The sequence below is a fragment of the Gorilla gorilla genome, chromosome 10 (genome assembly GCF_029281585.2).
Source record: "Gorilla gorilla gorilla isolate KB3781 chromosome 10, NHGRI_mGorGor1-v2.1_pri, whole genome shotgun sequence".
Classification (NCBI taxonomy): domain Eukaryota; kingdom Metazoa; phylum Chordata; class Mammalia; order Primates; family Hominidae; genus Gorilla; species Gorilla gorilla.
The window spans coordinates 25,171,945-25,183,381 of NC_073234.2; the positions used below are offsets into that span (position 1 = coordinate 25,171,945).

Genomic DNA, 11,437 nt, shown 5'->3' on the forward strand with positions numbered 1-11,437 from the left:
CCTTATGAATAAAATGACTTCAAATTATGTGTAAAAAATAACTCTCAGTTATCCGTGTTTTGCGTCGCTTTTTCAACATAATTTCAACTTCTTCCTCTGGAAAGGGAAATACGTCAGCTGCTCATTTCACATAATTATAGGGATTCAATAAAATTATTTTTAAAAATGATAAAATTCATTGAATTGTTAGGTGATACAGTCAGTATTCAATAACTTAAAAATTGTCATACTAATATAGAAATATTTTTAAGCTTGCTCTCAGTTTTCATAATTTGATTAGATTTATGCACATAAAAATATGTTATAACTAAAATATTAATCGCAAGACATTGTTTTCTAAGATGACTCGAGAGTAGATTGTTGGTAATGATAGAATATTACAGCTAGGAGGCTGCTTGTTTCTTTTTTCCCACAGCTGTGGGAACTCAGGAGCACAGAGGTCATTATTTTTCACTAAGCAGTGTCTGAAATCCACATTTCTGTTTGCCGTTTGTCAATAGTTTAGAGATACCATACACATCATACATTTCCAACAAGCAGAGAAGAATATTGCAAATTACATTTATAAAACAATTTTGAAGATAATCAAATGTATTAGGCTATTCTTGCATTGCTATAAAAATATCTGAGACTGGGTAATTTATAAAGAAAAAAGGCTTAATTGGCTTACGGTTCTGCAGTTTTTACAAGCATAATGCTGACACTGCTCAGCTTCCGCGGAAGCTTAGGGAGCTTTTACATATGTTGGAAGGTGAAGTGGAGGGGGAGCAGGCATGTCACATGGAGAAAGCAGGAAAGAGAGAGAGAGAAAGAGAGAGAGAGAGAGAGAAAGTGCTGCACACTTTGAAAAGACCAGATCTCCTGAGAACTCACTCAGGTGCAAGGAGACCATCAAGAGGATGATGCTAAACCATTCATGAGAGATTCGCTCCCATGATATAATCACCTCCCACCAGGCCCCACCTCCAACAAAGGGGATTACAATGCGACATGAGATTTGGGCAGGGACACACATCCAAACTACATCATTGAGTTTTTTGCTGATAGAAATATCCCATGAAGATTATGCCTCTTTTCTATATATTGAATTATTTTACATAAATAACTAAAGTGTATATAGCACCTCAGAATTGAACAAGATACTTTCAGAGCATTGACTATGAGGAGTAATTATTACAGAGCATCTGCTATATACAGAAAAATGGATATGGATACATACACCCTTTAGCATATAAGCATATGAAAACAATGTGATATGTATAAGCTATTATAAAACTAAGGGTTTTACTCTACATGGGATTTTTTTCTAAGTTATAGTAACTCTGTTTTCTGCTTTCTCATACAGTATATACTTTTTAATGTATTTTGAAGGAATGAACTTTCTTGGAAACCATTGTGTTTATTCTACTTTTATTTCACATATGTAAAAACAGCTTATAATTGTACTGAACACAAAATACAAACAAATACATTTTATTGCACATAAAAATATTTTAAATGAAGTATTGAAGTATTGCACGTAATAGAATTGATTTAGGAAAGTCACAAACCTATTATAAGACTAGTATTATTCTAGGTCTGAAGATTACAGAATATTTCCTAATAGAGATTTGCCACATCACATATTGCACATTTTCCAACACTATTCTATGTCTTGCAAATATTCCTCATAGTCTTTGCTTATGTCTTTTCTCTGTAAAACACTGTATAAAAGATTATAAAGGCAAAGAAATATGTACCATTGAAAAGGACCTGTCTACAGCTGAGGAAGTAAAAAAATAAATACACGATCATCCCATTCTTTTTGGGGAAAAATAACAAAGTAAATTGGCAAATTTCTCCAAAAAGAGAGAAATATTACAAATCTTAGTTTCATAAGCATTTGTCCATTTATAAATGCTCCCTGAGTTTAAGGGATTCAATTAGACTAAAAACCTATGTTACCAGCCATAATTCCTTTGTTTACATTCAGTATCTAGTACCAACATCTAACTCCTTCCAATAGTGCAAATGCATGAAGGGCTCTCACTGTTGGTAGTCATTCAGCAATAAATAGTAAGTCCACGCCTAGTTATTTCATTATTTCTGGATTCAAAATAATATAAAGTGCATCCAAAGGTTGCATAGTTATTCTTCTCATTCTTGGGCATGGTTATTAGTCAACCTGTGATGCTTCCAGCTCATGGCAATAAAAGCCCACAATGCAGATTTTCCTGGAATTTCTTCCTTTTTTTCCATAGTTCTGTTTGGAAGAAAATTCCCAAGACACTATAAAATTTTTTTTCACAAAGTCTATATGGAAGACTTCGGACCACAGAGCAGCATCCACTGACACAGATTTCCTTGAGTTCCATTCTATAATAGTCAATAAGTGAACATGTTTCCTTATTATTTGTAAGGTTTGTTACATATCCAGTATAAATTCTTCTCACATTCCATGCTGCTGACCTCTGTGTTTTTCAGAAAAACACACTTCTCAGACCCTGTAACGTTGAACCTGTCAAACAATAAAGAAACTTAGAATTATTTTCAGCTCATTGTTTTCATTCAGTTACATGAGAATGAACTCGGAGATGGTGACCTCTGCTTCTTTTAAATTCTTAGTGGGATACATAAGTCAAATAATCATAGACTAATCTGTAGAGACAATGGACAAGAATTGAAAAAAAATAGGATGTGGAGAAAAAAATATGGAAGTAAGAGGAAAGCACGCCATTCATTTGGTTGGCATGGCACCAGATAAGTGATTCTTGGTCATTTTTGAGTTCATAGATTTTTCAATAAATAATTTCACAAAATTATATGCATTCAACAGCCATGCATACTAGTGCATACAGCTTTAAGGGGTTTATGGCTCCTGAAGCCCATCTGTGGATATGGAGCCATAGGACAAATATTAGGAATCCCTTTTCTAGAAACCTGAATTTCAATCTCGATACTTTATCAGTATTATTATCAACAGCAAACTTATAAAATGATCTTCAAACATTAAATGTATTTTAACTAAAGGTAATGAAAATAGAGTATCTAATTCTGGGGCAAATTTTCTTTCAGGTGTATAGAAACTCATAATTAGGCATTGAAACTATTCTTTATTCTGTGGAGATGAAAACTGAGAAATAGTAAGAAGGATTTATTTTCCAGCAACTGTCTTATTAGTAAGGACTAAATGTGACATTGAAAATGGGTTTTTGTTGCATCATCATAATTATTATTGAAATATTTCCAAATTAACCAGATCTACTACTCACATTAGAGTTTGCTGAGAAAAATTACTATAAGCATTTATTTTATGTATTATAAGTGTGGATAAAGAAAAAGAATAATAATAAAGCCTGTTATTAAAGAATTCCAGAGTATACGCATTCAGAAGAGATTGTTAGAGCTCTTGAAGAGCTCAGCCTTTATATCTAAAGTGCTTTGAAAGGAGAAAAGGAAAGTGATTTTCCTGAGATGCCACCCTGGGGAATATAAAGAGACTTCTGGAGACTTACCAGTTGTTAAATTCTTTGCCATTTGACCACTTCCATGGGTGACCAGGTTCCTTTTTCAGTCCAACCCAGTGTTCCTCTCTACCTGTGTATCGTTTTAGAAAGTTCTTAAAGAAAGCACAAAGGAGTTGTTACATTAAACACCCTTCTGGGGAAGTAGATAGTAAATCCTGTTTCTCAAAAGCTGCAACTTGAGGCATGACAGCTTATCTGACCATGTACTCATTCTATATAGGATCAGCATATTTGGATTTCTGGTCTTTGAAGCTAAGCAATCAAATCAAATTTAAAAGATTAAATTAAATCTCATTTTGACCTCAGGCTGATCATATGGTTCTCTGGGATGACATTTTCCTACATCTGAAATAGGTACAATGTTTGTTTGTTTGTTTGTTTGTTTTCTCCACTTAGAAACAGAAGGAAAGCACTGATTAGCCATATGAATTAAAATAGTAGTATTTTATCTTTTTTTTATTCTTACCATGTCCTTTTCAGAATCAATGACAGCAAGAGTAGCACCATGTTCAGAACAAGCATTTTGGGCTGAAGTCCAGCTCCTCTTCACAGTAGAAATAAAGTAGCATTTCCTCTGGTAGCCAACCCAGTCCTCAGAGCATGAAGAAACATGGCTGTCTGATGGCATTGAGAATGTGTATTGGCCTGGACAATTGTATTGGCCCACTGTGAACAGAAAAATGCTTTGTTTTAGTAACAAAAGAAACCAAATGCCCACAGCATGCAAAACTAGCCTTAGGATGCTATGTTGTGCTAGGTGGTGATAAAGTAAAGGATAAAAGCTAAAAAGTAGAATTCTGAAAAGGGTATGAAGAAAGAAAGTTCTCAGGACCATATCTGATCTTCCACTGTGCCTAATCATCATTGGATGGAGGTATGAGGATGAGGGGATGTACTTTTGGTCATAATGTCAGAAAATGACAGAAATATAGAACAATTCTGAAAATTTGGACTAGATATTTCTTTGGACTAGAAAGGATAAAGTGCATTATACATTTCAAATAAGGTTTTGAATCTGAATGCAGAGGCGGAAGAATTTGAAGATGCAGTATTTATAGCACTAGGCTGGAAAGATGGAGAGAGTAACTTTTAGGGAACCAATTCAAAATACAGAAAGACATATGACTCAGAATATCTCAAAACAATGGTAAACATTCCCATTTGTAAAAGATACAAATATATCTTGGTATAGCTGGAGGTATTGAATACCAAATCACTACTGACTCTCTGGGAACTTTTAAATATAATCTTAATTATTCAGAACTACCATTCTGTGTCCTTTGAGATAAAACACAAAAGACTGGCCACTTCCTGATTAATCTATGGCTTTAGATACGATTTTTTTCCATAATCAATGAATGTGAAGTTCATATTTTTTTCTAGCTAAATAGCTATTTATTCAGAATTCAAATCAGCTCCCTTCATTCTAGATGTAAACATCTTTTCAAATGCAATTTTATTCTACAGTAATATATAAATCACAGATACTTTTAATACTTATAAAAGTATTACATTAATTATTCAAGGATTGTGGAATTATGTTTAGTATTGATTAGGAAATTGGCCATATATGGTACATGGGATGATTCTGAATTAGCTAGTTTCTGATTAACTAGACTAAACTAATATTGATTTCAGCTGGGCATGAATGCTTACCGCTAGGAGGCTTTGAAAGAATTGATGAAGTGTAGACCCACCTGATAAGGCAATGAGAGCTATGATTAAAATGGTGATGAAGACCACATTCATTACAGCACACAGGACAGGAACTTGGAAGGACCCTTCATGACGTGTTGAAAAATGGGGACTGGTGGCATCATCTGGAAGGGAGAAAGTTGATGATGAGTTCAGGCAGACTATAGAAGTACTATAGGAATATGCAACATTCTTTTGAGGCATTTAAACTTAATATTTCCTATCTCATTATATGAAATTTCCCCATCTCTTTATAGAAATTTCTAAGTTAATTTACCCCCAATTTTGAGTGAATTTGAATAGTTTATTGTTGGCTTGAAATGAAACAATTCAAGCATAATGATGAGATTATAAAGTGTCTCCCCAAAATATTTACCTGACACATATGATTTATACACTTAGTAACTATGAAAATTCTAAGTATATAATCAGTTTGTTTTAATCATGATAAGAACGTTTATTAAATATGCACATGCCCCAGAAGACACATAAGAAAATTCTAGGGCATGGTGGCTCACACCTGTAATCTCAGCATTTTGGGAGGCCGAGGTGAGTGGATTGATCACCTGAGCTCAGGAGTTCAAGACCATCATGAGCAACATGGTGAAACCCTGTCTCCACCAAAAATACAAAAAATTAGCTGGTCATGGTGGCACGCACTTGTGTTCCCAGCTACTTGGGAGTCTGAAGTGGGAGGATCGCTTTAGCCTGGGAGGCAGAGGTTGCTGTGAGTGGAGATTGCACCACTGCACTCTAACCTGAGTGACAGAGTGAGACCTTGTCTAAAATAAATAAATAAATAAAAAATTCTAGCATAATTCCTTAACCTCGTTGTAGTTACTGTTTGAGAGAAATGATGTGAATGGGATAAATGCGGATAATATCATAAAGTAAAATATTGAATTGATATATAAATATCTAACGTTAAAATGACTGAACAAAATTTTAAACGTGACAGTATTTTTTGGTGAAGTTGGTGCAGATGTGGAGCAACTGGAATTTTCAGATATTATTGGTGGGAGAGTAAATTGGAAAAACACTTCGGAAACTGTTTCTTATAAAATTAAATATATGCCTTTTCTATGGCCCAACAAACCTACTCCTATGTATATCCTCAAGAAAAATGAAAATATGTTCTCAAAATGCCTTGTGCAAGAATGTTCCCAGCAGCTTTATTCTTAAGAGCCAAATTCCAGAAATAATCCAAATATCCATCAACAGGAAAATAAGTAAACAAATTATGGTATATCCATACAAGGGAATTCTGCTCAGCAATTCAAAATAAGACAACTGATACATGCAACAAAATGAATGAATCTCCAAAAAAAAATGTTGAGTGAAAAAAAATCCAGCCACAGAAGATTGTATACTACATATTTGCATTTATATGACATTAAATAATAGTTGGTCTAAGCTCTGGTGTCAAAAATCAGAACAGTGGTTGCCTTTGTGTGTGTAGGAAAGGTAATTTAACTGGAATGGGACACAGGTCAAACTGTCTGGGGTGATGGAAAGATTCAAATGTTGCTGATCTTGTGGTTATACCACTGTCATAAGTCGTTAAACTGGACACGTATGAGCTGTGCATTCATTGTATGTGAACTAAACCTCAATTTAAAATGATACGTGAATGAACAGTAAAAATTTGAATTTTTCAAAAGATGTTAAAATAATAGAGGAAATGTAGCAGTATTATAGACCAAATATTCAGCGAAAGTTATTTCATTTACCCTCTGTACAATGGTGAAACAAAGTAAAAGCCTTTTTTTTTCCCAACAAGTAGTGTTTCTGTGGAAGGATTTAGAATAATAATATGATGTTAACGATAACTGATAGTTACAAAAAACTCTAAGAGGATGTCTGTTCTACACTCTAAGTAAATAACTGAGGAAGGAGAAAAGAGAATTTTGCGACTTAGATTTGGGATTTTAATTTTGCAGGATGAGCTGTCAGGAGTCTTAAAATGTGGCCCCACAAGGAGTATACAGGTCCCTATTATGTTCTCAAAAACCAAAATGTAAAATGGCTGCTTAAGTAACTGACAATGCAAAACAGTTTCAAAATAGAAAACATTCTATTTTTCAATATGGATGATTTTCATAACTTAAAAAAGTTTACATAAGACATATCTTGAAATACACATATTTTTACCCTTAAAACATTTATCTGAAGGTAAACTGGACCAAGAGATGGTGGCTTTTTTTCACAGTAATTTACTGGGTACTGGTGTCCACATCAACTTTTGCTTTATCTGGAAGTTATTTTTCCCATCACAGATCGGCACTCAGATTTTGCAAGAGAAGCCTTTACTTCACTGCCGCCTAGCTCGATTTTCTCAGCTTCTCAAAGCAAACTTTTCTTTGTTCACTGGCATAGAATCATCATTGGAAGCCGCCTTTGCTACCCAAGGTACCAAGTTCGGAGCTCTGTCTGGTTTCACTTCACATTATGTGAGTCAGTCGTGCTGCTTGAACTCAGTATTGCAACAGCTCTGTGTCCTCAGTGAGCACTAACACACCCTGGTGACCCATGGGTTCCAGAGTCTCAATCAGCCCATTGGCTCAACTAGGGAGTAAGCTTTGGGATGACTCTCAGATGATACTTTATTCCCATTAATGAGGGCTACTGTTTTATTTATTTATTTTTTGAGACGGAGTCTCGCTCTGTCGTCCAGGCTGGAGTGCAGTGGCGATCTCGGCTCACTGCAAGCCCCACCTCCCGGGTTCACGCCATTCTCCTGCCTCAGCCTCCTAAGTAGCTGGGAGTACAGGCACCCGCCACCACGCCCGGCTAACTTTTTGTATTTTTAGTAGAGACGGGGTTTCATCGTGTTAGCCAGGATGGTCTCAATCTCCTGACCTCGTGATCCGCCCACCTCGGCCTCCCAAAGTGCTGGGATTACAATTGAGGGCTATTGTTACCCACAGCTTGACTTATCTCCTAGGTGACAAAACATTTCCCTCAACAGCACACTTTTGCTTTGATTTCAGGTCCTGCACATTAATGGAGAAGTTGAAAATCAACTCAATTTGCTACTTATTGAATCACCCAAGGATAACGTCCAAGGATGACTAGGGCAGTCTAAATCAGACATTCAAAAGAAAGTTGAAACAGTATCAGGAAAAGTTAAAAATTTCTGTATTAGGTCCTTCTTTCACCTATGCTCTCTATTTATTGAGTAGTTATTATTATTATTTCTTTTTGGTGGCACTCCTGTGCCGTAAGTAATAGCTCGCCTGATTACCTGAAAATTTGCATGCTTTGCATTTGTTATCCACACTACATTTTATGTTCTTAAACACAGGATGGATTTATGAGAAGTAACTGATGTTTTTCGGAAGTAAACTAATATAGCAGACACACGCTTAGAAAATAATCCCTTTCCACAAGATTGTTTTAGTTCTCCTGTTTCTCACATATCCCTTTGTTAATAGATCGCTCTTGCTGACAAGTAGACTAATTCCTAAGTGCTAGTGCTTTAGGGTACCTCATTAACTAAGGAGAAAGAGGGATAAATAGAAAAACTCAACAAATTTTACAGAAGTAAGGTATAGAAAAACAATACGCAAAATCCCAGTAACAGGAAATAAACTAGATATGTGGCTAGAATAGACAAATAGAAGAGAGGAAAATTTCTAAGATGATTATATTTTGCTGAGAAACAAAGGAAAGGAAGAACAAATTCTAAGTTACATAGTCTTTGAAGCCAGAGATTGGAAAGGTTAAATAGAAGGATGAAATAGAGGAAAAGAGTCCTATAAAGAATACCAAAGCAGGAGATTGCATTTTCAGGAATTCTTTTGTGACTTTTTTTTTTAGTAAATTACAAATGGACACTGTAAATTTTCATCTGCTGATATAGCTATTCTCTCAAAGATGGCAAACTTGCCCATTTCCAGCAACTAGAGGATGCTGTCATGAGAACACAGGATAAGGTACACTGAAAGCAGACACTGAATGCAAAGGAAGGCAAACAATGTAATTGCTTATGTGGAAAATAGAATTTTTCATAAAGAGAGACAACACTTCCTGGAGAATGTACAGATGGATATGAAAAAATGATGGAGAATAACTGGGCTAGAGCAGAAAGTTTTCTAATTAAATCTAAACACTGAGATGATATAAACTAAAGCAAAGAGAAAGATCTTTAAAGATCTTCTGAAATTCATTTTTGCGGCTTTCTCTCATATCAGGTATTCTATCTTCTTATAGATAAAAAGGGATTTACCTCTTCCCTGAAGAAGAACCTGTCTTCTCTAAAAGACAAAGCCTCACTTCCTTCCCTAACAACCATTAGATATCACATACATAGAGATTAGCAGTATATTTCTCTAAGATTATATATCATATATAGAGAGATTACCAGTATATCTTCTATAACTACTATTAATGTCATATATAGAGATACCAGAGAGTAAATAGGCAATCAGATCTGACTTACTTTCTTGTCCACTCTCCGGATGCAAAGAGCTGTTCTCTGCTACGAAACAATTTTCAGAGCTCATCTTTATTCTCAAGATTCCCTAGTTAATCTCAGGTCAAGTCAAGCTACAGTGAAAGTCTTTGCTGGAGCTCTTGTTGAGTCTGTGAGGCTCTGAGGCATCTCAGAGTTTATACTCCCTGATGATGTCTCCGCCCCTTCCTCTTGCCGCCTACTTGCTTGACTACATTGTTTCTCTTTAATTTATGCTCCAGTGGACCAGACAGTGTATAGTGTGTTGTTGTGGTGAAGTATGGGTTTTCCCTGTTGTCTGAAATGTGCTTTCTCACAACTGTAAGGTGTAGCAGGAGGAGAGTGGGATTTTCCCAGACTCTGAGACATCCTGCCTTAAATTTCTAGAAAACATAAATAGTTTAGGAGACAGCATAATCTAAGTAAAGAATTAAAAGTTAGAGATTACTCTCTTTGAGATGAAGATAATTTGGAGAAGGAGAGTGTAGTATTTTCCAGGAATCCCGTTCATCGATTTATGCATACATTTAACTGATATTTACTGAACACCCCCTATGCATCTGACACTGTCTGGGGCCCCAGGATTTATTGCTGAACATGAATTTTAAGATCTCTATGCTCATGGATCTCTCTCCAGCCTGAAAGGGTTTTATTTAGAAAGCTACGAATTGGTTTTTGGAAGTGTGTCATTCGCTTCTTCCCTGGTGACTAGATGTATCACGTAGTAAGAAGTAAGAATGCAGGAAACAGAAAGCTTGTGGTCTGGAACTTCCTTGCTATGCTCTAAAATTGTTTATCTTAAATGATCTGTTTCATTTGTTTCCTGCTAATTTTCTTGTCACATTTTACTGTCATTTAGACTGCTTTTATGTCACCTCAGTAACATCTCCTTCAATTCTCCCCCTGTGCTCTAGGTTATTCTCTTCAGATACCTCTGAGACTTCCGTCTTTTGAGGTATGATTAGTATTTAAAACATTGCTGTGGTATCAGTCTCACTCAGACAAGTAATGACAGTCAACGCAAGATGAATGCAGAAAGCTATGTATGGTGATTTAAGGAGGGAAATCAAAATACCACTCTGATTAATAATCTTGGTGCCCCAAATTTTATTATTAGTATCACTTATTTAGAATAAAGACATTCTGCTTTCAGAGTAAAGCTTGATGAAATTTTATGCATAGGTGGGTTGGAAGTTATCATCTAGAGAAGTTAGTTGGACCATTAGATGCATTTGTCTACCTAAGACACAAAGAGGTACATGTTGGCCCTAAAAGCTCCCTTTGCTTCCATCCTATTTTTCAGTCAATTTCTTAGTCCCTTTTCCACATAGCAGCTAGAACCATTGTTTTATAATTAATTCATATGATTTTGGTGAAGTGTTTCACTCCTCCCCCCACCGCACTTTGAAAGGCTTCCTATCAAATGTTCCGTAAAATCCAAAGACCCGATAGTTGAGATTGCTTTATACATAATATGGCCCCTGGTTACCTCTCCTATCATTTTTCCTATTATTCAGTATCCTCTCTGACAGAAACCTCCTCCTTAAAAATGCCAAGCATCCTACCACTACAGGGCTTTTACTTTTTCTCTAAAAGATTCTTTTTCCATCTCCCGCATGTCTCGCTCTCCCTTTAACCGACTCACTCTTCAGCTGCCACCTGCTCAGAGAAATTGTCAGTTGCTATTATGTGTAAAATAGAACCTCACACTCTGTGCCTCTGCAGATTGCTGTCAATATCTGATATTATATCATGGTTTATTATCTGTTTCCCTTACTAGACT

The 11,437-nt window shown here is 35.7% G+C and overlaps 1 protein-coding gene across 1 annotated transcript; it reads right to left on the minus strand.

Annotated features, from left to right (window-relative positions):
* Positions 1-1,387: 1,387 nt before the first annotated feature.
* On the minus strand, positions 1,388-9,787 carry CD69 (CD69 molecule). Its single transcript, XM_004052681.5, has 5 exons — positions 9,643-9,787; positions 5,204-5,326; positions 3,973-4,172; positions 3,495-3,598; positions 1,388-2,497 (listed from the first exon to the last, which is right to left on the minus strand). The coding sequence occupies exons 1-5, from the start codon at positions 9,704-9,706 to the stop codon at positions 2,389-2,391; spliced, it is 600 nt and encodes a 199-aa protein (XP_004052729.1). The 5' UTR covers positions 9,707-9,787; the 3' UTR covers positions 1,388-2,388.
* Positions 9,788-11,437: the final 1,650 nt, after the last annotated feature.